At 49.0% G+C, this 26,584-nt stretch overlaps 3 protein-coding genes across 3 annotated transcripts; all 3 read right to left on the reverse strand.

The window, feature by feature from the left end:
- Positions 1–3,803: 3,803 nt before the first annotated feature.
- On the reverse strand, positions 3,804–5,026 carry LOC117194453. The gene is made up of 2 exons (XM_033399020.1): positions 4,861–5,026; positions 3,804–4,774 (listed from the first exon to the last, which is right to left on the reverse strand). Exon 2 carries the CDS (start codon positions 4,725–4,727, stop codon positions 4,167–4,169), a length of 561 nt encoding a protein of 186 aa, XP_033254911.1. The 5' UTR covers positions 4,728–4,774; positions 4,861–5,026; the 3' UTR covers positions 3,804–4,166.
- A 1,031-nt stretch (positions 5,027–6,057) lies between these two features.
- On the reverse strand, positions 6,058–6,646 carry LOC117194531. The gene is made up of 2 exons (XM_033399081.1): positions 6,432–6,646; positions 6,058–6,362 (listed from the first exon to the last, which is right to left on the reverse strand). Exons 1-2 carry the CDS (start codon positions 6,466–6,468, stop codon positions 6,058–6,060), a joined length of 342 nt encoding a protein of 113 aa, XP_033254972.1. The 5' UTR covers positions 6,469–6,646.
- Positions 6,647–10,665: 4,019 nt separating this feature from the next.
- LOC117194451 (multidrug resistance protein homolog 65-like) lies at positions 10,666–15,562 on the reverse strand. The gene is made up of 3 exons (XM_033399018.1): positions 15,353–15,562; positions 14,773–14,991; positions 10,666–10,893 (listed from the first exon to the last, which is right to left on the reverse strand). Exons 2-3 carry the CDS (start codon positions 14,989–14,991, stop codon positions 10,798–10,800), a joined length of 315 nt encoding a protein of 104 aa, XP_033254909.1. The 5' UTR covers positions 15,353–15,562; the 3' UTR covers positions 10,666–10,797.
- Positions 15,563–26,584: the final 11,022 nt, after the last annotated feature.

Consider the following 26,584-nt stretch of genomic DNA (forward strand, 5'->3'; position numbering starts at 1 on the left):
ATAGATAAAGAGAAAAGGTAAACAATGCAGGTGCTTTGCGTGGAAAATAAGAGGAAATATACTAAATAAAAAGAGACAAACACTTGCAGAAATAACAATACAGATAAGTAGTAGACTGGAGTGAAGACGACGGAAAAACAGGTAATAAAAGAGATACTACACTGGAACAAAGACGAGACAAAACAGGTACAATTGATTTACGTTTACAATATTACAATAAACATAACAATTTAAAATAATGTCTATATCTTTTTCTATAATTACAGGGAAGACAAGAAACAGCGGAGCATCGGCCGGCATAGCAAAACACAATGCTTGTAAAGACATTGCGTTGCATACCGGCCGACCACGTCGTCACCCCTGGTCGTCGAAATTGGCGTCGTCCGAAGTCGTCAGAAGTAGGTGCAATTAGCACCTCGTCGTCGTTGTGGCTGTGGCTGCCCTCTTGGAGAACCAGTGGCACTGGTCCGGCCACCAACTAAGGACGATGGCGGACACGACACACATAACTCGAACGGCACAGGTCCGGCCGCCCAAGTGTAATGGATGTTTGTGTGTGTGTGTCTGAATGGCTGGCGGTAAGTATTTTGAGAGCCCTTTTTAATCGTATGTGTGGCTGATGGATTTTTCCTTTTCCAGGACCATAGGGCACTCTGAATGCCATGGCACTGGATCCGGCCACCAACTAAGGACGATGGCGGACACGACACACATAACTCGAACGGCACAGGTCCGGCCGCCCAAGTGTAATGGGTGTTTGTGTGTGTGTGTCTGTTTTTGGCTATTCTAGCAATCACCAACGCACTGCATTCGATTTGAATTTGTCAGGCCGTATGATTTTGCAAGTGTGTATGGCAGCATTTTTATTCGTTTATGTTTTATTTAATGGCTTTGATGGCGGCAGCGTCCGTTGTTCCTTTTTGTTGTGGCATGCGAGTGATATGCATACCTGCCCCGTATGATAAAGATTTTCGCCGTAATGTTTAGCCCGATAGTGTCCCGTGAGTGCTATCCGGCGATTGCCTAAGCGCTCTCGGCGATACGCGTCGGTACCCCCGACCCCCGTAGCGTCCCGTAAGTGCTATCCGGCGATTGCCTAGGCATTCTCGGCGATGCCTGTCGATATCCCCGACCCCCGTAGTAATTCTTAGTTCGGCGGCGTCCCGTAACTGCTATCCGGCGATTGCCTAGGCATTACTTGTCGGTATTTCCGCATAGCAAAGTTCCCCTTTCCGCGTCGTATTAATTCTTAGGCCGACAAGGTCCCGTAAGTACCGTCCGGCGATAGCCTAGGTACTCTCGGCGATACTTGTCGGTATTCCCGCATAGCAAAGTTCCCCTTTCCGCGTCGTAGTAATTCTTAGGCCGACAGGGTCCCGTAAGTACCGTCCGGCGATAGCCTAGGTACTCTCGGCGATTTTTGTCGGTATTTCCGCATAGCAAAGTCCCCCTTTCCGCGTCGTAGTAATTCTTAGGTCGACAGGGTCCCGTAAGTACCGTCCGGCGATAGCCTAGGTACTCTCGGCAATTCTTGTCGGTATTCCCGCATAGCAAAGTTCCCCTTTCCACGTCGTAGTAATTCTTAGGCCGACAGGGTCCCGTGAGTTCCGTCCGGCGATAGCCTAGGTACTCTCGGCGATACTTGCCGGTATTTCCGCATAGCAAAGTCCCCTTTCCGCGTCGTAGTAATTCTTAGGCCGACAGGGTCCCGTAAGTACCGTCCGGCGATAGCCTAGGGACTCTCGGCGATACTTGTCGGTATTCCCGCATAGCATAGTCCCCCTTTCCGCTTCGTAGTAACTCTCAGGCCGGCGGGGTCCCGTAAGTACTGTCCGGCGCTAGCCTAGGTACTCTCGGCGACACCTGTCGGTATTATCGCATAGTAAAGACCACCGCACTTTACACAGACGAAGCCGCGTTGACAGAAGTTGTTAAACCGCCGCAATTTTCGCATTTAGCTGGGTGCGGTGGACGAAACCACCGCACTTTACACAGGCGAAGCCGCGTTGACAGTAGTTGTGTGTGGTTTAAGAAATCTTTGTGTTTTATGATTCTCTTTGTGGTTTGTGATTTGAATATATGTTTAGTGGCGCACAGAATTTTAATTTACATTGGCGAGAAAGAGGAAATAAAGCTTGTCGGTAGTGTTTGGGAAGGGGAATGTGAATGTGTGTGGGGCGAGTTGGGAAAATGGCTGCTTGGCTTGGCGTCGGAATTTTAATGTTTTCCTTATTGGCGTTAATTAAGAATTTTTAACAGTTTAGTTGGGCGGCAAACAAGTTAAGGGGCTCGTTAGTCGCCCGACGTGTCATACCGCGTACAAAAGTGGCCGTGTGTCCATGGCTGTGTGTCCATGGCTGGCCAGCATTTCGGTGATGTATTGAGTCTCAATACCCACGCTACAAGGAGTGTAAACAGCAGCCTGAACAAGAGCCACGAGGAGGGGAATAGTCGGATCTCTCCCACTCCGACCAGTGACGCCGATGTGATCAACAACTCTCCCCGGCCAGCCCGAAGCCAACGCCTACAAGGGAGACCGAGAGAGAGGCCGCCGTCGCGAAACTGAGAGAGAGTTTTTCATTTAAAACAATGGGGGGAGCAACACCGGAACCAGATCCCACAGGAACACGACGAGCATCACTAGCATTAATACCGACGTCACACGAAGGGGAAATCGCAGCCAACAGAGAGCCAGGGCTGGAGCGATCCCATACCTTTGTCACACGAAGGGGAAATGGTAGCCGAGAGCGATCCCAATACCCACGCTACAAGGAGGGGAAACAGCAGCCGAGGAACTCCAGCGCCACCGCTCCTATACGCCATCTACTTATTTGTATATGTACTAAATTCAAATAATACATGCCATATTTTACATTTTACATGTAGTTGAAGTGTTTTTGGCTGAACAATGGGAAGGTAACACTAGTTACAGTAGTGGTAGGTATTCGGTATATTTTTTGCAAGTATTTTGAGTAAAGAAAGTTAAGATAACACTAGACTTAACATTAAAATGTGTTTTCTTTTACAATGGATTGCGTCTTTTCAGTCCGTTCCCGTCCTTGGAGCGGGCTTCATATAAGTGGCGGCGCAAGGCTGATCCTCATATCAGCATCAGCATAGGCCCTGTAGTTGGCTGGGTGCGTACCGCCGCAACTTTGGCATTTAGCTGGGTGCGGTGGACGAAACCACCGCACTTTACACAGACGAAGCCGCGTTGACAGAAGTTGTTAAACCGCCGCAATTTTCGCATTTAGCTGGGTGCGGTGGACGAAACCACCGCACTTTACACAGGCGAAGCCGCGTTGACAGTAGTTGTGTGTGGTTTAAGATATCTTTGTGTTTTATGATTCTCTTTGTGGTTTGTGATTTGAATATATGTTTAGTGGCGCACAGAATTTTAATTTACATTGGCGAGAAAGAGGAAATAAAGCTTGTCGGTAGTGGTTGGGAAGGGGAATGTGAATGTGTGTGGGGCGAGTTGGGAAAATGGCTGCTTGGCTTGGCGTCGGCATTTTAATGTATTCCTTATTGGCGTTAATTAAGAATTTTTAACAGTTTAGTTGGGCGGCAAACAAGTTAAGGGGCTCGTTAGTCGCCCGACGTGTCACACCGCTTCATCTGCCTCGTCGATCATCTGTAACTGTATCTGTATCTGTACAAAGGAGCCTAGAATTTCTTAGATCTGTGTTCTTCTACCATCCTCTACATGGATTGGTTCCACATTAATCCTAAAGATGCACAAATTTTATAGCTTGAACAAAAAAAAAAAAACACATACAATAATCGCATATCACATATTATGTTTTTTGTGGAGAGGGGGAGGGGGAGGGTTCCAAAGTATTTACACGGTCCAATGTTTGCACGGGTAATATAATGGAGATTCTCTTGGTAAAGATTTTATTCGTAATTTATTCGCCCAACTATCGAGAAAGACTCGCGTGTGCCGTACGATACGATCCATTACGATACGATATCGTCTGTGGGCTATATATGTATGTATATTGATGTGTGCATATGTATGTACAATCCGAAGAGAGGATTACTCTTGTTTTGTTCTCTTTCCTAGATGATAATATCGTATCAGTGGTTCTGGAAGGGGGTGCTTAAACCTACGACGAAAGCTATAATCCAGTGGATGGGTCGGAATAGGTGTCCTGTTCCTCCGCTCAGACATAGACCTCTCCTGTCTTGGCCTCGGGACTGTGTTTGGCGAGGGTTGAGGTAGCACTCGTGGCCGTTGCCGTTGCCGTGGCGCCGCTCTGGGGCAGGGCGATCGTGCCACCGGATGAAGAGTTGTCCACTGTATCCACTGTGGGGGCTCCTGCCGAACGCACCGAGGAGCGCACTGTGGGTTTCTGCAGGTTGAAGCTCAGACTGAAGCTGTTGTTCCGCGAAATGTTGCCGTTGCCGCTGCTGTTAAGGGGCTTCACGGACAGGAGGGCCGTGGTGGTGATGCCGCCGCCGCCGCCCGCACCCGGCCCCACGGTCATGCCGTTGCTGGAGCCACTGTTGCTGTAGCCGTCCTGCTCCTGGGCCAGGTCCACGATGGACAGGGACGAGGGGAAGCGCTGAATGGAGAGCGAGACGGGGATCGTGGTGATGACGTCATTGGGCTCGTAGCCACTGGTCGTTGTCGTGATGTTCGGCAGCTGGGCGTTCGCCGCGATGGGAAGGATGCTCAGGGTCCCCGTGGGAATGGTGTACCCGCCGCCGCTGCTGTTGGCCATCGTGAAGGGAAACGACAGCGTGGTGATGTTCGTGGCAGCGGAGAGGGCTACGGAATCGAGAATCGAAGGGAGAGAGATTGTGGTTGGAGTATCTGAATCTGCATCTGCGGGAGTATCTGTGCCCGGTACTCACTGCTGTGAACTCGCTGTAAATGATGACCACTGCGGGCAGGGTCAACGCCTTGACGCAGCACATGAGGAACCCAAAGAAGAGCCACGCGATCTCCCCGCAGGTGGAGAAGCGGAAGAGCTGCAGGAAGCCGATCGGCTGTGTGGGCTCCAGTCCTGCGGCCACCGGCTCCTCATCCAGGGACTTGCCATCGGTTGTCGTCGTGCCAGAAGCCTCGTCCATCTATCGGTACGACGAAGGACGGAGGAATAGTGTTACTCGAGCCAAGACCCGCGATTTATTCACAGACACGGACAGAGACAGACGGCACGCAAAGGTTAATTCAATTACTGCCACACTCTCAGAGGCATGTATCTGTATCTGTGGCTGTTGCAAGGGTACAGCAGCTACTTTGTATCTTTTGCCATAGTTCTCACTCATTGACCCGCGGGGTTAACGAGTAATAGAATCTACCGTTTATTATTGGACATTCCAACGCCAATTTGGAGCGATTCGATTCCCTTTCAGAGGCCCGTACAGAAATCTGTGTGGCGCCATTCGCCCCCTGCCCCCTCTCCTTGTCGTGGGATGGATGATCACCTTTTAATTGATTTTCAACACTTTGATCCTTCAGATACTGTATCTATGCATTGATTTCTGCAGAAGATCCGTTACTGCTCACTCGGACCGCCCAAGCGCGACTGCTGGAACACCGTCCGCGGAGCCACCCATTTATGATGATTCCCCGATGTGGATGCTGGACAGAGTACTCGGGCTTGGGCATGAGTACTCGTGAGTGTATCGTAATTGATCTCCTCTAATTGATCTCCGCTTTCCGCTCTTGGGGTAGGTTCCGCCGAAAGAGGCGCTTCAATTTACAATGAGAGCAAAAGAGACATTTTGTAGAGGGTTTTTCTTTTCTTTGCTTTTCTTTTCTTTATTCTTTTTCTATCATTTGGAGGGTGGAAGGTGCAACAATCTAAAACGGAGGCAGACTATTGAGCCTCCTGCTGGTGCGCAGCACGAATGGTGCCGGCTGATTTGTACCGGCATTTCCTCCAGCGGGAACGACTTCGGGAGCAGCTACGGGAGCGACTGCGGGAGCGACTCCGACCGACTCCGACTCCGAGCCCCCGAGCATTACGCTGTCCAAAGTAGTGCGGGACGCCCGCAGTGTCATCATGTGCCGGGTGCTGCGTTCGCCCAAGGTGTTGCGCACCTTCAGGCAGCTCTTCTGCGACAGGGTTCTTTTTTTTCGCCCGTACCCAGGGCGAGGACGCGGCGCTGGCACTCGCCGAATGCCACGGCATGGCTGCTGGTGGGCCCGTCGTCCTCATTGCCGGGCCGTTCAAAAATCGTCTCGAGACCGGTGGTCGGCGTCAGGCTGGGCTTCTTGGCCAGGCGGCTGGGACTAAGACTGGGCCTGGCGGCGCTCTGGCTCTTGCTCTTGCAGGCGCGCGGCGGCATTTGGCGCCGAACCATAGTCGCGGTTGCCACAGATCCTGTATCCCCCGGTATACTCCCGGCTGAAATGAGACGAAATGAGAAATGAGTTACGACTGTCCGATGGCCGCAGAACCGAGTACTTCCTTTACCTTTAGCTTTGCCTTCAAGTTTTTTCTTTGCAGGCATTTCTCGTATCTTTTTCCGGCTTTTCCGTCTCCTGGGTAACCCTTTCGACTTCTCAAACGAGCAACGAGCAACGAGCCTCTTTGGGTTGAAGGCTCTCAGTGCTCCACAGGGGAGGGGCTGAGAGGCTGGGGTGTGAGCCGCCAGCAACCAAGCGCGTTGCTTTATTAATATTTGTGGGCAGTATATATCTTAATTTAATTTATGTACATTTTTGTGTTTGTTTTACAATTCAACTTTAAACGACACTCAAACACACACTAATACATTTGATGGCACATTAATTTACAAACATATAATGTGCAGCAACGAAACACTTGTAACCTCAACTAGGCCCGCAGCCAGCAGGGGGGGGGAAGGGAAAAAGAAAAAGAGAGGGACAAAATATTCGGCACTTTGACGGAGGGACTAAACCTCAGACACGTCTCGATTCCACAACGTTCACGACACGAGTCAAGAAAGTGAAGTGGGGCCACGCTCAAAAGTATGCTGTCTCTTCTTTGTAATTCTCCCTAACTTAAAATTTGATTTGCAATCCCCTGTGAGTTCGTCAACTTGATGTTTTGTTGGCTGTAATGCGGTATGTGGTCTTCAGTCCCCTCTACTACCCTTGCCGCCTGCTGAGGGCAGACGACTAGGAATGTAGCATGTACATGTGGTCGGGCAGTTTATAGGGGCTTAGTTGTTTTATGCGAAGACTAGCATTTTTGGCTCAATTTAGGCCGTAGTGGTGGTGTGGCGGCAACTGATGCTGATTTAAAAGTCGATTTGAAACCGATAATCAATTGTCAGCACCGTTGCCGCCGAAGATTTATCACAGATTGTAATAATTTTGTAGTGGGGTGTCGGAGAACCGCACTAATTACGAAAATAACAATGGGGGGGGGGTGGGGAAGAAGGGGTTAAAGAAATGAGATCGAAAATTTAGAAAGTGCAGTGTTGCAACACGTAGTCAATTGAGGAATAGATAAAGAGAAAAGGTAAACAATGCAGGTGCTTTGCGTGGAAAATAAGAGGAAATATACTAAATAAAAAGAGACAAGCACTTGCAGAAATAACAATACAGATAAGTAGTAGACTGGAGTGAAGACGACGGAAAAACAGGTAATAAAAGAGATACTACACTGGAACAAAGACGAGACAAAACAGGTACAATTGATTTACGTTTACAATTTTACAATAAACATAACAATTTAAAATAATGTCTATATCTTTTTCTATAATTACAGGGAAGACAAGAAACAGCGGAGCATCGGCCGGCATAGCAAAACACAATGCTTGTAAAGACATTGCGTTGCATACCGGCCGAACCCGTCGTCCCCCCTGGTCGTCGAAATTGGCGTCGTCCGAAGTCGTCAGAAGTAGGTGCAATTAGCACCTCGTCGTCGTTGTGGCTGTGGCTGCCCTCTTGGAGAACCAGTGGCACTGGTCCGGCCACCAGCTGGGAGCCAGGAGTAGACGGCACACATATTACTGTGGCGACACGGGTCCGGCCGCCAAAGTGAAATGGATGTGAGTGTGGGTGTGCGTCGGCAATTGTGGCCCTAATGTAGAGCGAGTGGCACTGGTCCGGCCACCAACTAAGGACGATGGCGGACACGACACACATAACTCGAACGGCACAGGTCCGGCCGCCCAAGTGTAATGGATGTTTGTGTGTGTGTGTCTGAATGGCTGGCGGTAAGTATTTTGAGAGCCCTTTTTAATCGTATGTGTGGCTGATGGATTTTTCCTTTTCCAGGACCATAGGGCACTCTGAATGCCATGGCACTGGATCCGGCCACCAACTAAGGACGATGGCGGACACGACACACATAACTCGAACGGCACAGGTCCGGCCGCCCAAGTGTAATGGGTGTTTGTGTGTGTGTGTCTGTTTTTGGCTATTCTAGCAATCACCAACGCACTGCATTCGATTTGAATTTGTCAGGCCGTATGATTTTGCAAGTGTGTATGGCAGCATTTTTATTCGTTTATGTTTTATTTAATGGCTTTGATGGCGGCAGCGTCCGTTGTCCATTTTTGTTGTGGCATGCGAGTGATATGCATACCTGCCGCGTATGATAAAGATTTTCGCCGTAATGTTTAGCCCGATAGTGTCCCGTGAGTGCTATCCGGCGATTGCCTAAGCGCTCTCGGCGATACGCGTCGGTACCCCCGACCCCCGTAGTAATTCTTAGTTCGACAGCGTCCCGTAAGTGCTATCCGGCGATTGCCTAGGCATTCTCGGCGATGCCTGTCGATATCCCCGACCCCCGTAGTAATTCTTAGTTCGGCGGCGTCCCGTAAGTGCTATCCGGCGATTGCCTAGGCATTCTCGGCGATACTTGTCGGTATTTCCGCATAGCAAAGTTCCCCTTTCCGCGTCGTAGTAATTCTTAGGCCGACAGGGTCCCGTAAGTACCGTCCGGCAATAGCCTAGGTACTCTCGGCGATACTTGTCGGTATTCCCGCATAGCAAAGTTCCCCTTTCCGCGTCGTAGTAATTCTTAGGCCGACAGGGTCCAGTGAGTACCGTCCGGCGATAGCCTAGGTACTCTCGGCGATTATTGCCGGTATTTCCGCAAAGCAAAGTCCCCTTTCCGCGTCGTAGTAATTCTTAGGCCGACAGGGTCCCGTAAGTACCGTCCGGCGATAGCCTAGGTACTCTCGGCGATACTTGTCGGTATTCCCGCATAGCATAGTCCCCCTTTCCGCTTCGTAGTAACTCTCAGGCCGGCGGGGTCCCGTAAGTACGGCGACACCTGTCGGTATTATCGCATAGTAAAGACCTCCGTATTGATTCTGAGTTCGGTGGGGCCCTGAAGGCGCTATTCGGCGATAACCGGAGTGTTCTCGGTGAAACCAACTGCCCCGTCCCACGCTACGATCGCCCCCGTCCGCGGGACTGCGGCCCCGTCCCCCATCGTCGGTCCGAAATACGGAGTCCCGGCAAATTATTGCTGTAATTTCGACCCTGGAGTAGACTGAGATATGTACCCCAGCCCAGGATCGCTTCCTTACAAAAGTTAAGGTAACACTAGACTTAACATTAACATGTGTTTTCTTTTAAAATGGATTGCGTCTTTTCAGTCCGTTCCCGTCCTCGGAGCGGGCTTCATATAAGTGGCGGCGCAAGGCTGATCCTCATATCAGCATCAGCATAGGCCCTGTAGGCCCTCGGCGCATTTTAATGTTTTCCTTATTGGCGTTAATTAAGAATTTTTTACAGTTTAGTTGGGCGGCAAACAAGTTAAGGGGCTCGTTAGTCGCCCGACGTGTCACACCGCTTCATCTGCCTCGTCGATCATCTGTAACTGTATCTGTATCTGTACAAAGGAGCCTAGAATTTCTTAGATCTGTGTTCTTCTACCATCCTCTACATGGATTGGTTCCACATTAATCCTAAAGATGCACAAATTTTATAGCTGGAAAAAAAAAAAAAAACACATACAATAATCGCATATCACATATTATGTTTTTTGTGGAGAGGGGGAGGGGGAGGGTTCCAAAGTATTTACACGGTCCAATGTTTGCACGGGTAATATAATGGAGATTCTCTTGGTAAAGATTTTATTCGTAATTTATTCGCCCAACTATCGAGAAAGACTCGCGTGTGCCGTACGATACGATCCATTACGATACGATATCGTCTGTGGGCTATATATGTATGTATATTGATGTGTGCATATGTATGTACAATCCGAAGAGAGGATTACTCTTGTTTTGTTCTCTTTCCTAGATGATAATATCGTATCAGTGGTTCTGGAAGGGGGTGCTTAAACCTACGACGAAAGCTATAATCCAGTGGATGGGTCGGAATAGGTGTCCTGTTCCTCCGCTCAGACATAGACCTCTCCTGTCTTGGCCTCGGGACTGTGTTTGGCGAAGGTTGAGGTAGCACTCGTGGCCGTTGCCGTTGCCGTGGTGCCGCTCTGGGGCAGGGCGATCGTGCCACCGGATGAAGAGTTGTCCACTGTATCCACTGTGGGGGCTCCTGCCGAACGCACCGAGGAGCGCACTGTGGGGTCCTGCAGGTTGAAGCTCAGACTGAAGCTGTTGTTCCGCGAAATGTTGCCGTTGCCGCTGCCGTTCAGGGGCTTCACGGACAGGAGGGCCGTGGTGGTGATGCCGCCGCCGCCGCCCGCACCGGCCCCACGGTCATGCCGTTGCTGGAGCCATTGTTGCTGTAGCCGTCCTGCTCCTGGGCCAGGTCCACGATGGACAGGGACGAGGGAAAGCGCTGAATGGAGAGCGAGACGGGGATCGTGGTGATGACGTCATTGGGCTCGTAGCCACTGGCCGTTGTCGTGATGGTCGGCAGCTGGGCGTTCGCCGCGATGGGAAGGATGCTCAGGGTCCCCGTGGGAATGGTGTACCCGCCGCCGCTGCTGTTGGCCATCGTGAAGGGAAACGACAGCGTGGTGATGTTCGTGGCAGCGGAGAGGGCTACGGAATCGAGAATCGAAGGGAGAGAGATTGTGGTTGGAGTATCTGAATCTGCATCTGCGGGAGTATCTGTGCCCGGTACTCACTGCTGTGAACTGGCTGTAAATGATGACCACTGCGGGCAGGGTCAACGCCTTGACGCAGCACATGAGGAACCCAAAGAAGAGCCACGCGATCTCCCCGCAGGTGGAGAAGCGGAAGAGCTGCAGGAAGCCGATCGGCTGTGTGGGCTCCAGTCCTGCGGCCACCGGCGCCTCATCCAGGGACTTGCCATCGGTTGTCGTCGTGCCAGAAGCCTCGTCCATCTATCGGTACGACGAAGGACGGAGGAATAGTGTTACTCGAGCCAAGACCCGCGATTTATTCACAGACACGTACAGAGACAGACGGCACGCAAAGGTTAATTCAATTACTGCCACACTCTCAGAGGCATGTATCTGTATCTGTGGCTGTGGCAAGGGTACAGCAGCTACTTTGTATCTTTTGCCATAGTTCTCTCTCGTTGACCCGCGGGGTTAACGAGTAATAGAATCAACCGTTTATTATTGGACATTCCAACGCCAATTTGGAGCGATTCGATTCGATTCCCTTTCAGAGGCCCGTACAGAAATCTGTGTGGCGCCATTCGCCCCCTGCCCCCTCTCCTTGTCGTGGGATGGATGATCACCTTTTAATTGATTTTCAACACTTTTTGATCCTTCAGATACTGTATCTATGCACTGATTTCTGCAGAAGATCCGTTACTGCTCACTCGGACCGCCCAAGCGCGACTTTTCTATCATTTGGAGGGTGGAAGGTGCAACAATCTAAAACGGAGGCAGACTCTTGAGCCTCCTGCTGGTGCGCAGCACGAATGGTGCCGGCTGATTTGTACCGGCATTTCCTCCAGCGGGAACGACTTCGGGAGCAGCTACGGGAGCGACTGCGGGAGCGACTCCGACCGACTCGCCTTCATCGTCCGAGCCCCCGAGCATTACGCTGTCCAAAGTAGTGCGGGACGCCCGCAGTGTCATCATGTGCCGGGTGCTGCGTTCGCCCAAGGTGTTGCGCACCTTCAGGCAGATCTTCTGCGACAGGGTTGTTTTTTTTCGCCCGTACCCAGGGCGAGGACGCGGCGCTGGCACTCGCCGAATGCCACGGCATGGCTGCTGGTGGGCCCGTCGTCCTCATTGCCGGGCCGTTCAAAAATCGTCTCGAGACCGGTGGGCCTCGACTTTGCGATGGTCTGCGATGGCGCCTGAGAACCGGTGGTCGGCGTCAGGCTGGGCTTCTGGGCCAAGGGAAAAGAGAGGGACAAAATATTCGGCACTTTGACGGAGGGACTAAACCTCAGACACGTCTCGACTCCACAACGTTCACGACACGACTTTCCATTTGCAAGTGTGTGTGTGTGCGTGGTGGGAGTCAACGCTCAAAAGTATGCTGTCTCTTCTTTGTAATTCTCCCTAACTTAAAATTTGATTTGCAATCCCCTGTGAGTTCGTCAACTTGATGTTTTGTTGGCTGTAATGCGGTATGTGGTCTTCAGTCCCCTCTACTACCCTTGCCGCCTGCTGAGGGCAGACGACTAGGAATGTAGCATGTACATGTGGGCGGGCAGTTTATAGGGGGCGTAGTTGTTTTATGCGAAGACTAGCATTTTTGGCTCAATTTAGGCCGTAGTGGTGGTGTGGCGGCAACTGATGCTGATTTGAAAGTCGATTTGAAACCGATAATCAATTGTCAGCACCGTTGCCGCCGAAGATTTATCACAGATTGTAATAATTTTGTAGTGGGGTGTCGGAGAACCGCACTAATTACGAAAATAACAATGGGGGGGGAAGAAGGGGTTAAAGAAATGAGATCGAAAATTCAGAAAGGGCAGTGTGGCAACACGTAGTCAATTGAGGAATAGATAAAGAGAAAAGGTAAACAATGCAGGTGCTTTGCGTGGAAAATAAGAGGAAATAAACTAAATAAAAAGAGACAAGCACTTGCAGAAATAACAATACAGATAAGTAGTAGACTGGAGTGAAGACGACGGAAAAACAGGTAATAAAAGAGATACTACACTGGAACAAAGACGAGACAAAACAGGTACAATTGATTTACGTTTACAATATTACAATAAACATAACAATTTAAAATAATGTCTATATCTTTTTCTATAATTACAGGGAAGGCAAGAAACAGCGGAGCATCGGCCGGCATAGCAAAACACAATGCTTGTAAAGACATTGCGTTGCATACCGGCCGACCCCGTCGTCCCCCCTGGTCGTCGAAATTGGCGTCGTCAGACGTAGGTGCAATTAGCACCTCGTCGTCGTTGTGGCTGTGGCTGCCCTCTTGGAGAACCAGTGGTACTGGTCCGGCCACCAGCTGGGAGCCAGGAGTAGACGGCACACATATTACTGTGGCGACACGGGTCCGGCCGCCAAAGTGAAATGGATGTGAGTGTGTGTGTGCGTCGGCAATTGTGGCCCTAATGTAGAGCGAGTGGCACTGGTCCGGCCACCAACTAAGGACGATGGCGGACACGACACTCATAACTCGAACGGCACAGGTCCGGCCGCCCAAGTGTAATGGATGTTTGTGTGTGTGTGTCTGAATGGCTGGCGGTAAGTATTTTGAGAGCCCTTTTTAATCGTATGTGTGGCTGATGGATTCTTCCTTTTCCAGGACCGTAGGGCACTCTGAATGCCATGGCACTGGATCCGGCCACCAACTAAGGACGATGGCGGACACGACACACATAACTCGAACGGCACAGGTCCGGCCGCCCAAGTGTAATGGGTGTTTGTGTGTGTGTGTCTGTTTTTGGCTATTCTAGCAATCACCAACGCACTGCATTCGATTTGAATTTGTCAGGCCGTATGATTTTGCAAGTGTGTATGGCAGCATTTTTATTCGTTTATGTTTTATTTAATGGCTTTGATGGCGGCAGCGTCCGTTGTTCATTTTTGTTGTGGCATGCGAGTGATATGCATACCTGCCCCGTATGATAAAGATTTTCGCCGTAATGTTTAGCCCGATAGTGTCCCGTGAGTGCTATCCGGCGGTTGCCTAAGCGCTCTCGGCGATACGCGTCGGTACCCCCGACCCCCGTAGTAATTCTTAGTTCGACAGCGTCCCGTAAGTGCTATCCGGCGATTGCCTAGGCATTCTCGGCGATGCCTGTCGATATCCCCGACCCCCGTAGTAATTCTTAGTTCGGCGGCGTCCCGTAAGTGCTATCCGGCGATTGCCTAGGCATTCTCGGCGATACTTGTCGGTATTTCCGCATAGCAAAGTTCCCCTTTCCGCGTCGTAGTAATTCTTAGGCCGACAGGGTCCCGTAAGTACCGTCCGGCGATAGCCTAGGTACTCTCGGCGACACCTGTCGGTATTATCGCATAGTAAAGACCTCCGTATTGATTCTGAGTTCGGTGGGGCCCTGAAGGCGCTATTCGGCGATAACCGGAGTGTTCTCGGTGAAACCAACTGCCCCGTCCCACGCTACGATCGCCCCCGTCCGCGGGACTGCGGCCCCGTCCCCCATCGTCGGTCCGAAATACGGAGTCCCGGCAAATTATAAATATTGCTGTAATTTCGACCCTGGAGTAGACTGAGATATGTACCACAGCCCAGGATCGCTTCCTTACAAAAGTTAAGGTAACACTAGACTTAACATTAACATGTGTTTTCTTTTACAATGGATTGCGTCTTTTCAGTCCGTTCCCGTCCTCGGAGCGGGCTTCATATAAGTGGCGGCGCAAGGCTGATCCTCATATCAGCATCAGCATAGGCGCTGTAGTTGGCTGGGTGCGTACCGCCGCTACGGAATCGAGAATCGAAGGGAGAGAAATTGTGGTTGGAGTATCTGAATCTGCATCTGCGGGAGTATCTGTGCCCGGTACTCACTGCTGTGAACTCGCTGTAAATGATGACCACTGCGGGCAGGGTCAACGCCTTGACGCAGCACATGAGGAACCCAAAGAAGAGCCACGCGATCTCCCCGCAGGTGGAGAAGCGGAAGAGCTGCAGGAAGCCGATCGGCTGTGTGGGCTCCAGTCCTGCGGCCACCGGCGCCTCATCCAGGGACTTGCCATCGGTTGTCGTCGTGCCAGAAGCCTCGTCCATCTATCGGTACGACGAAGGACGGAGGAATAGTGTTACTCGAGCCAAGACCCGCGATTTATTCACAGACACGTACAGAGACAGACGGCACGCAAAGGTTAATTCAATTACTGCCACACTCTCAGAGGCATGTATCTGTATCTGTGGCTGTGGCAAGGGTACAGCAGCTACTTTGTATCTTTTGCCATAGTTCTCTCTCGTTGACCCGCGGGGTTAACGAGTAATAGAATCTACCGTTTATTATTGGACATTCCAACGCCAATTTGGAGCGATTCGATTCGATTCCCTTTCAGAGGCCCGTACAGAAATCTGTGTGGCGCCATTCGCCCCCTGCCCCTCTCCTTGTCGTGGGATGGATGATCACCTTTTAATTGATTTTCAACACTTTTTGATCCTTCAGATACTGTATCTATGCACTGATTTCTGCAGAAGATCCGTTACTGCTCACTCGGACCGCCCAAGCGCGACTGCTGGAACACCGTCCGCGGAGCCACCCATTTATGTTGATTCCCCGATGTGGATGCTGGACAGAGTACTCGGGCTTGGGCATGAGTACTCGTGAGTGTATCGTATCAATCGCTCGCTTTGGGGTTCACAATTCTATTTGATCTCCGCTTTCCGCTCTTGGGGTAGGTTCCGCCGAAAGAGGCGCTTCAATTTACAATGAGAGCAAAAGAGACATTCTGTAGAGGGTTTTTCTTTTCTTTGCTTTTCTTTTCTTTATTCTTTTTCTATCATTTGGAGGGTGGAAGGTGCAACAATCTAAAACGGAGGCAGACTCTTGAGCCTCCTGCTGGTGCGCAGCACGAATGGTGCCGGCTGATTTGTACCGGCATTTCCTCCAGCGGGAACGACTTCGGGAGCAGCTACGGGAGCGACTGCGGGAGCGACTCCGACCGACTCGCCTTCATCGTCCGAGCCCCCGAGCATTACGCTGTCCAAAGTAGTGCGGGACGCCCGCAGTGTCATCATGTGCCGGGTGCTGCGTTCGCCCAAGGTGTTGCGCACCTTCAGGCAGATCTTCTGCGACAGGGTTGTTTTTTTTCGCCCGTACCCAGGGCGAGGACGCGGCGCTGGCACTCGCCGAATGCCACGGCATGGCTGCTGGTGGGCCCGTCGTCCTCATTGCCGGGCCGTTCAAAAATCGTCTCGAGACCGGTGGGCCTCGACTTTGCGATGGTCTGCGATGGCGCCTGAGAACCGGTGGTCGGCGTCAGGCTGGGCTTCTTGGCCAGGCCAAGGGAAAAGAGAGGGACAAAATATTCGGCACTTTGACGGAGGGACTAAACCTCAGACACGTCTCGACTCCACAACGTTCACGACACGACTTTCCATTTGCAAGTGTGTGTGTGTGCGTGGTGGGAGTCAAGAAAGTGAAGTGGGGCCACGCTCAAAAGTATGCTGTCTCTTCTTTGTAATTCTCCCTAACTTAAAATTTGATTTGCAATCCCCTGTGAGTTCGTCAACTTGATGTTTTGTTGGCTGTAATGCGGTATGTGGTCTTCAGTCCCCTCTACTACCCTTGCGCCTGCTGAGGGCAGACGACTAGGAATGTAGCATGTACATGTGGGCGGGCAGTTTATAGGGGGCGTAGTTGTTTTATGCGAAGACTAGCATTTTTGGCTCAATTTAGGCCGTAGTGGTGGTGTGGCGGCAACTGATGCTGATTTGAAAGTTGATTTGAAACCGATAATCAATTGTCAGCACCGTTGCCGCCGAAGATTTATCACAGATTGTAATAATTTTGTAGTGGGGTGTCGGAGAACCGCACTAATTACGAAAATAACAATGGGGGGGGAAGAAGGGGTTAAAGAAATGAGATCGAAAATTCAGAAAGTGCAGTGTTGCAACACGTAGTCAATTGAGGAATAGATAAAGAGAAAAGGTAAACAATGCAGGTGCTTTGCGTGGAAAATAAGAGGAAATATACTAAATAAAAAGAGACAAGCACTTGCAGAAATAACAATACAGATAAGTAGTAGACTGGAGTGAAGACGACGGAAAAACAGGTAATAAAAGAGATACTACACTGGAACAAAGACGAGACAAAACAGGTACAATTGATTTACGTTTACAATATTACAATAAACATAACAATTTAAAAAAATGTCTATATCTTTTTCTATAATTACAGGGAAGACAAGAAACAGCGGAGCATCGGCCGGCATAGCAAAACACAATGCTTGTAAAGACATTGCGTTGCATACCGGCCGACCCCGTCGTCCCCCCTGGTCGTCGAAATTGGCGTCGTCAGACGTAGGTGCAATTAGCACCTCGTCGTCGTTGTGGCTGTGGCTGCCCTCTTGGAGAACCAGTGGTACTGGTCCGGCCACCAGCTGGGAGCCAGGAGTAGACGGCACACATATTACTGTGGCGACACGGGTCCGGCCGCCAAAGTGAAATGGATGTGAGTGTGTGTGTGCGTCGGCAATTGTGGCCCTAATGTAGAGCGAGTGGCACTGGTCCGGCCACCAACTAAGGACGATGGCGGACACGACACACATAACTCGAACGGCACAGGTCCGGCCGCCCAAGTGTAATGGATGTTTGTGTGTGTGTGTCTGAATGGCTGGCGGTAAGTATTTTGAGAGCCCTTTTTAATCGTATGTGTGGCTGATGGATTTTTCCTTTTCCAGGACCGTAGGGCACTCTGAATGCCATGGCACTGGATCCGGCCACCAACTGAGGACGATGGCGGACACGACACACATAACTCGAACGGCACAGGTCCGGCCGCCCAAGTGTAATGGGTGTTTGTGTGTGTGTGTCTGTTTTTGGCTATTCTAGCAATCACCAACGCACTGCATTCGATTTGAATTTGTCAGGCCGTATGATTTTGCAAGTGTGTATGGCAGCATTTTTATTCGTTTATGTTTTATTTAATGGCTTTGATGGCGGCAGCGTCCGTTGTTCATTTTTGTTGTGGCATGCGAGTGATATGCATACCTGCCCCGTATGATAAAGATTTTCGCCGTAATGTTTAGCCCGATAGTGTCCCGTGAGTGCTATCCGGCGGTTGCCTAAGCGCTCTCGCGATACGCGTCGGTACCCCCGACCCCCGTAGTAATTCTTAGTTCGACAGCGTCCCGTAAGTGCTATCCGGCGATTGCCTAGGCATTCTCGGCGATGCCTGTCGATATCCCCGACCCCCGTAGTAATTCTTAGTTCGGCGGCGTCCCGTAACTGCTATCCGGCGATTGCCTAGGCATTCTCGGCGATACTTGTCGGTATTTCCGCATAGCAAAGTTCCCCTTTCCGCGTCGTAGTAATTCTTAGGCCGACAGGGTCCCGTAAGTACCGTCCGGCGATAGCCTAGGTACTCTCGGCGACACCTGTCGGTATTATCGCATAGTAAAGACCTCCGTATTGATTCTGAGTTCGGTGGGGCCCTGAAGGCGCTATTCGGCGATAACCGGAGTGTTCTCGGTGAAACCAACTGCCCCGTCCCACGCTACGATCGCCCCCGTCCGCGGGACTGCGGCCCCGTCCCCCATCGTCGGTCCGAAATACGGAGTCCCGGCAAATTATAAATATTGCTGTAATTTCGACCCTGGAGTAGACTGAGATATGTACCACAGCCCAGGATCGCTTCCTTACAAAAGTTAAGGTAACACTAGACTTAACATTAACATGTGTTTTCTTTTACAATGGATTGCGTCTTTTCAGTCCGTTCCCGTCCTCGGAGCGGGCTTCATATAAGTGGCGGCGCAAGGCTGATCCTCATATCAGCATCAGCATAGGCCCTGTAGTTGGCTGGGTGCGTACCGCCGCTACGGAATCGAGAATCGAAGGGAGAGAGATTGTGGTTGGAGTATCTGAATCTGCATCTGCGGGAGTACTCACTGCCCGGTACTCACTGCTGTGAACTCGCTGTAAATGATGACCACTGCGGGCAGGGTCAACGCCTTGACGCAGCACATGAGGAACCCAAAGAAGAGCCACGCGATCTCCCCGCAGGTGGAGAAGCGGAAGAGCTGCAGGAAGCCGATCGGCTGTGTGGGCTCCAGTCCTGCGGCCACCGGCGCCTAATCCAGGGACTTGCCATCGGTTGTCGTCGTGCCAGAAGCCTCGTCCATCTATCGGTACGACGAAGGACGGAGGAATAGTGTTACTCGAGCCAAGACCCGCGATTTATTCACAGACACGTACAGAGACAGACGGCACGCAAAGGTTAATTCAATTACTGCCACACTCTCAGAGGCATGTATCTGTATCTGTGGCTGTGGCAAGGGTACAGCAGCTACTTTGTATCTTTTGCCATAGTTCTCTCTCGTTGACCCGCGGGGTTAACGAGTAATAGAATCTACCGTTTATTATTGGACATTCCAACGCCAATTTGGAGCGATTCGATTCGATTCCCTTTCAGAGGCCCGTACAGAAATCTGTGTGGCGCCATTCGCCCCCTGCCCCTCTCCTTGTCGTGGGATGGATGATCACCTTTTAATTGATTTTCAACACTTTTTGATCCTTCAGATACTGTATCTATGCACTGATTTCTGCAGAAGATCCCTTACTGCTCACTCGGACCGCCCAAGCGCGACTGCTGGAACACCGTCCGCGGAGCCACCCATTTATGTTGATTCCCCGGTGTGGATGCTGGACAGAGTACTCGGGCTTGGGCATGAGTACTCGTGAGTGTATCGTATCAATCGCTCGCTTTGGGGTTCACAATTCTATTTGATCTCCGCTTTCCGCTCTTGGGGTAGGTTCCGCCGAAAGAGGCGCTTCAATTTACAATGAGAGCAAAAGAGACATTCTGTAGAGGGTTTTTCTTTTCTTTGCTTTTCTTTTCTTTATTCTTTTTCTATCATTTGGAGGGTGGAAGGTGCAACAATCTAAAACGGAGGCAGACTCTTGAGCCTCCTGCTGGTGCGCAGCACGAATGGTGCCGGCTGATTTGTACCGGCATTTCCTCCAGCGGGAACGACTTCGGGAGCAGCTACGGGAGCGACTGCGGGAGCGACTCCGACCGACTCGCCTTCATCGTCCGAGCCCCCGAGCATTACGCTGTCCAAAGTAGTGCGGGACGCCCGCAGTGTCATCATGTGCCGGGTGCTGCGTTCGCCCAAGGTGTTGCGCACCTTCAGGCAGATCTTCTGCGACAGGGTTGTTTTTTTTCGCCCGTACCCAGGGCGAGGACGCGGCGCTGGCACTCGCCGAATGCCACGGCATGGCTGCTGGTGGGCCCGTCGTCCTCATTGCCGGGCCGTTCAAAAATCGTCTCGAGACCGGTGGGCCTCGACTTTGCGATGGTCTGCGATGGCGCCTGAGAACCGGTGGTCGGCGTCAGGCTGGGCTTCTTGGCCAGGCCAAGGGAAAAGAGAGGGACAAAATATTCGGCACTTTGACGGAGGGACTAAACCTCAGACACGTCTCGACTCCACAACGTTCACGACACGACTTTCCATTTGCAAGTGTGTGTGTGTGCGTGGTGGGAGTCAAGAAAGTGAAGTGGGGCCACGCTCAAAAGTATGCTGTCTCTTCTTTGTAATTCTCCCTAACTTAAAATTTGATTTGCAATCCCCTGTGAGTTCGTCAACTTGATGTTTTGTTGGCTGTAATGCGGTATGTGGTCTTCAGTCCCCTCTACTACCCTTGCCGCCTGCTGAGGGCAGACGACTAGGAATGTAGCATGTACATGTGGGCGGGCAGTTTATAGGGGGCGTAGTTGTTTTATGCGAAGACTAGCATTTTTGGCTCAATTTAGGCCGTAGTGGTGGTGTGGCGGCAACTGATGCTGATTTGAAAGTTGATTTGAAACCGATAATCAATTGTCAGCACCGTTGCCGCCGAAGATTTATCACAGATTGTAATAATTTTGTAGTGGGGTGTCGGAGAACCGCACTAATTACGAAAATAACAATGGGGGGGAAGAAGGGGTTAAAGAAATGAGATCGAAAATTCAGAAAGTGCAGTGTTGCAACACGTAGTCAATTGAGGAATAGATAAAGAGAAAAGGTAAACAATGCAGGTGCTTTGCGTGGAAAATAAGAGGAAATATACTAAATAAAAAGAGACAAGCACTTGCAGAAATAACAATACAGATAAGTAGTAGACTGGAGTGAAGACGACGGAAAAACAGGTAATAAAAGAGATACTACACTGGAACAAAGACGAGACAAAACAGGTACAATTGATTTACGTTTACAATATTACAATAAACATAACAATTTAAAAAAATGTCTATATCTTTTTCTATAATTACAGGGAAGACAAGAAACAGCGGAGCATCGGCCGGCATAGCAAAACACAATGCTTGTAAAGACATTGCGTTGCATACCGGCCGACCCCGTCGTCCCCCCTGGTCGTCGAAATTGGCGTCGTCAGACGAAGGTGCAATTAGCACCTCGTCGTCGTTGTGGCTGTGGCTGCCCTCTTGGAGAACCAGTGGTACTGGTCCGGCCACCAGCTGGGAGCCAGGAGTAGACGGCACACATATTACTGTGGCGACACGGGTCCGGCCGCCAAAGTGAAATGGATGTGAGTGTGTGTGTGCGTCGGCAATTGTGGCCCTAATGTAGAGCGAGTGGCACTGGTCCGGCCACCAACTAAGGACGATGGCGGACACGACACACATAACTCGAACGGCACAGGTCCGGCCGCCCAAGTGTAATGGATGTTTGTGTGTGTGTGTCTGAATGGCTGGCGGTAAGTATTTTGAGAGCCCTTTTTAATCGTATGTGTGGCTGATGGATTTTTCCTTTTCCAGGACCATAGGGCACTCTGAATGCCATGGCACTGGATCCGGCCACCAACTAAGGACGATGGCGGACACGACACACATAACTCGAACGGCACAGGTCCGGCCGCCCAAGTGTAATGGGTGTTTGTGTGTGTGTGTCTGTTTTTGGCTATTCTAGCAATCACCAACGCACTGCATTCGATTTGAATTTGTCAGGCCGTATGATTTTGCAAGTGTGTATGGCAGCATTTTTATTCGTTTATGTTTTATTTAATGGCTTTGATGGCGGCAGCGTCCGTTGTTCATTTTTGTTGTGGCATGCGAGTGATATGGATACCTGCCCCGTATGATAAAGATTTTCGCCGTAATGTTTAGCCCGATAGTGTCCCGTGAGTGCTATCCGGCGGTTGCCTAAGCGCTCTCGGCGATACGCGTCGGTACCCCCGCCCCCGTAGTAATTCTTAGTTCGACAGCGTCCCGTAAGTGCTATCCGGCGATTGCCTAGGCATTCTCGGCGATGCCTGTCGATATCCCCGACCCCCGTAGTAATTCTTAGTTCGGCGGCGTCCCGTAACTGCTATCCGGCGATTGCCTAGGCATTCTCGGCGATACTTGTCGGTATTTCCGCATAGCAAAGTTCCCCTTTCCGCGTCGTAGTAATTCTTAGGCCGACAGGGTCCCGTAAGTACCGTCCGGCGATAGCCTAGGTACTCTCGGCGACACCTGTCGGTATTATCGCATAGTAAAGACCTCCGTATTGATTCTGAGTTCGGTGGGGCCCTGAAGGCGCTATTCGGCGATAACCGGAGTGTTCTCGGTGAAACCAACTGCCCCGTCCCACGCTACGATCGCCCCCGTCCGCGGGACTGCGGCCCCGTCCCCCATCGTCGGTCCGAAATACGGAGTCCCGGCAAATTATAAATATTGCTGTAATTTCGACCCTGGAGTAGACTGAGATATGTACCACAGCCCAGGATCGCTTCCTTACAAAAGTTAAGGTAACACTAGACTTAACATTAACATGTGTTTTCTTTTACAATGGATTGCGTCTTTTCAGTCCGTTCCCGTCCTCGGAGCGGGCTTCATATAAGTGGCGGCGCAAGGCTGATCCTCATATCAGCATCAGCATAGGCCCTGTAGTTGGCTGGGTGCGTACCGCCGCAACTTTGGCATTTAGCTGGGTGCGGTGGACGAAACCACCGCACTTTACACAGACGAAGCCGCGTTGACAGAAGTTGTTAAACCGCCGCAACTTTGGCATTTAGCTGGGTGCGGTGGACGAAACCACCGCACTTTACACAGACGAAGCCGCGTTGACAGAAGTTGTTAAACCGCCGCAATTTTCGCATTTAGCTGGGTGCGGTGGACGAAACCACCGCACTTTACACAGGCGAAGCCGCGTTGACAGTAGTTGTGTGTGGTTTAAGAAATCTTTGTGTATTATGATTCTCTTTGTGGTTTGTGATTTGAATATATGTTTAGTGGCGCACAGAATTTTAATTTACTTTGGCGAGAAAGAGGAAATAAAGCTTGTCGGTAGTGGTTGGGAAGGGGAATGTGAATGTGTGTGGGGCGAGTTGGGAAAATGGCTGCTTGGCTTGGCGTCGGCATTTTAATGTATTCCTTATTGGCGTTAATTAAGAATTTTTAACAGTTTAGTTGGGCGGCAAACAAGTTAAGGGGCTCGTTAGTCGCCCGACGTGTCACACCGCTTCATCTGCCTCGTCGATCATCTGTAACTGTATCTGTATCTGTACAAAGGAGCCTAGAATTTCTTAGATCTGTGTTCTTCTACCATCCTCTACATGGATTGGTTCCACATTAATCCTAAAGATGCACAAATTTTATAGCTTGAACAAAAAAAAAAAAAACACATACAATAATCGCATATCACATATTATGTTTTTTGTGGAGAGGGGGAGGGGGAGGGTTCCAAAGTATTTACACGGTCCAATGTTTGCACGGGTAGGTTAGGTTAGTGTAGTGTATTGACACTCAGACTTAAGCACGCGTTGTCTTCAAAATTCTCTTTTATTCTATCTCCCTTGGATGGTGTGACCGTATATAGATATTAATATAATACCTAACACGCCTCTCCTTAGATGTTTAATATACATGTCATTTACAAATCTATTTTCTTATAACAATTTGATTTGTGTACTTAATCTAATTAGCGTATATAAAATTTATGTGATTTCGTATTTTTCTTTCTTCTTAATCTGTTTAGTATTTGTTTCAGTGTTTAATTTGTACATAATTTGATTTCATAATTCCTTTCTTTATATTATTTTATTGTTAAATACGCTTTACTACCTTCCCTGCCTCACGTGGTCTCAACTCTCTCCTGGTGGGTGTTGGTTGAGAAACTATTTGTTCATTGTTGGCTTTGGAATTGTCATCTACTGAACAATTGCTTTCGACATCAGGTGTTTTCGCATTAGGCGATGTATGATTGTTAGTGCTTTGGTTTCTAATTTGATCCAGGTGACGTTTTATTTCTCTGTTATTGTTCGCCAAAATACAACAATACGAACGCGGGCCCAGTTGTTGTTTTACAGTTGCCTGAGTCCAGCTTGCTTTGTTAGGATTTTTGTAGTCCCTAACCATAACTTTTTGACCCTTTAAAAATTCTGTGCTTCGTCTACCTTTGTGATTTACAACACACTCAGTCTGTTTTTTATTTATTATGCTTTCGACCGTAGGTGGTTTTAACAACGAAAATCTTGTTTTTAGTGTACGACCAAAAAATAATTTAGCAGGAGATTCGCCCGTAGTACAATGAATCGTATTTCGGTAATCGATCAAAAATCTATTTAAAATTGTATTAAAATCTTGTCTTTCATTAGCCTTTATGTTTGCATATAGTGATTTCTTAACAGTCTTTACAAAATTTTCTGCTTGACCATTAGTCGCTGGATGTCCTGGAGCAGTAAAAATGTGATTAACACCATTGTTTTTCATAAACGTTTTAACTTCATCAGAAGTAAACTGTCGTCCATTGTCACTAACTAACACGTCTGGTAAACCATATCGACAAAATACTTCTCTAAGCTTGTTGATAGTAAACAATGAAGTTATTTCCTTCGTTTTGAATACTTCTGCCCATTTTGTATAAGAATCTATAATAACCAATAAATGAAAACCTCTAATTGGTCCTGCAAAGTCTATGTGTACTCGACTCCAAGCCTTTCCTGTGGATTTCCACGGTATTAACAGACTCTTTTCTGGACTTGATTGTAGTTCCTGACAAGGAATACAATCTCGAATTAATTTCTCAATTTCAGAATCCATGCAAGGCCACCACACATAAGAACGTGCTAACATTTTGGTTTTTACTATTCCCAAATGCGATGCATGAAATTCTGCTAAAATAGCTTGTCTCAGTTTGGTTGGAATTACTACTCTGTGTCCCCATAAGATACAATCATATTCCACTGAAAGTTCATTTGTTTTAGAGATGTAGGCAGAAAACTCGCTGCCTTTTAATCTTGTCTTCGAACCAGTGTTAATTGCCTCACAAACTTTTGATAATATTGGGTCACGTCGTGTTTCACGAGCTATTTCTTTGAAGCTAATTTTGAACACCTTTTCGGACTGTATAAAATGTATGTAATTATAGTCTTCGTTTGGTACAGCCGTTTCCCATTGAGGCATTCTTGAGAGTCCATCTGCTATATTTAAGGTCCCCTTTATTTGTTCAACTGTATATTGAAAACCTGACAAAGTCAGTGCCCATCTTTGCATTCGTGCAGAGGCCATCAATGGAAGTCCTTTCAGGTCTCCAAATATGCTTAGTAATGGTTTGTGATCTGTTCGAAGGATGAACTTGTTTCCTAAAAGATACTGTCTTAATTTACTCACACAGAACACTATAGCCAGGGCCTCTTTCTCGATTGTACTGTAATTATGCTCGCTTTTGGATAATGCTCTTGATACAAATGCTATTGGTTTGATATCTTCATTGCATTTATGTGATAAAACACCTGAAACTGCATGACTGCTAGCATCAGTCGTTAATACTAACGGTTGATCTGGGTTGTAGTGAACTAAAACTTGTTCAGAAGTTACTTCTTTCTTTACCTCTTCATATGCACTCTGACATTCGCGTGTCCAATTAAATTTTGTATTTTTCTTTAATAATGCATATAAAGGACTCATTATCTGAGCGAAATTATTGATAAACTTTGAATAATAATTTACCATGCCTATGAAAGCTCTAAGCTGTGATACGTTTTACGGAGCCGGTGCAAACAATACACTCGCAACTCTATCATTGTTTTTGCTCAGTCCTATCCTGTCAATTGAAAATCCTAGGTAACAAATTTTGGATTTAAAGAACTCACATTTCTTGTCATTTAATTTAAGTCCAACTGATTTCAGTTTTCTAAGTACAGCTTTTAGGTTTGAAATATGTTCTTGAAGATCTCGTCCTGTAACTGTTATGTCATCTTGATAAACCACAACTCCTCGCATACCCTGAAACAACCCTTCCATTGTTTTTTGAAAAATAGCTGCTGCAGTTTTTATACCAAATGGTAAGCGTTTAACTTTCAATAGTCCAATATGTGTGCTCCAAGTACACAAATTTTGAGATTGCTCATCTAAATTTAGCTGATTGTAAGCATTTGACAGGTCAAGTTTTGAATACAGTGTACCCCCTTCAAGCGCTGCAAAAATGTCGTCTATTCGATGTAGTGGATACTTTACGTCGACTAAAGACCGGTTTAATGTAACCTTATAGTCACCACAAATTCGTATGTCACCGTTTGGTTTTAAAATCGGTACCAAAGGTGTTGCCCATTCAGAACTAACAACTTGCTCTAAAATTCCATCATCTATGAATTTTCGTAACTGCACTTCAATCTTTTCTTTCCATGCTAATGGTACTGACCTAGGCTTGAAAAATATTGGTTT

The sequence above is a fragment of the Drosophila miranda genome (assembly GCF_003369915.1).
Source record: "Drosophila miranda strain MSH22 chromosome Y unlocalized genomic scaffold, D.miranda_PacBio2.1 Contig_Y3_pilon, whole genome shotgun sequence".
Classification (NCBI taxonomy): Eukaryota; Metazoa; Arthropoda; class Insecta; order Diptera; family Drosophilidae; genus Drosophila; species Drosophila miranda.

Coding starts and splice junctions, on each gene's coding strand:
- LOC117194453 (XM_033399020.1), bottom strand. CDS start 4,727: ATGGCCAACAGCAGCGGCGGCGGGTACACCATTCCCACGGGGACCCTG.
- LOC117194531 (XM_033399081.1), bottom strand. CDS start 6,468: ATGCCTGCAAAGAAAAAACTTGAAGGCAAAGCTAAAG. Junction 6,363..6,431: donor ACTTGAAGGCAAAGCTAAAG/GTAAAGGAAGTA, acceptor GTCTCATTTCAG/CCGGGAGTATACCGGGGGAT.
- LOC117194451 (XM_033399018.1), bottom strand. CDS start 14,991: ATGGACGAGGCTTCTGGCACGACGACAACCGATGGCAAGTCCCTGGAT. Junction 10,894..14,772: donor TTTACAGCGAGTTCACAGCA/GTGAGTACCGGG, acceptor TCGATTCCGTAG/CCCTCTCCGCTGCCACGAAC.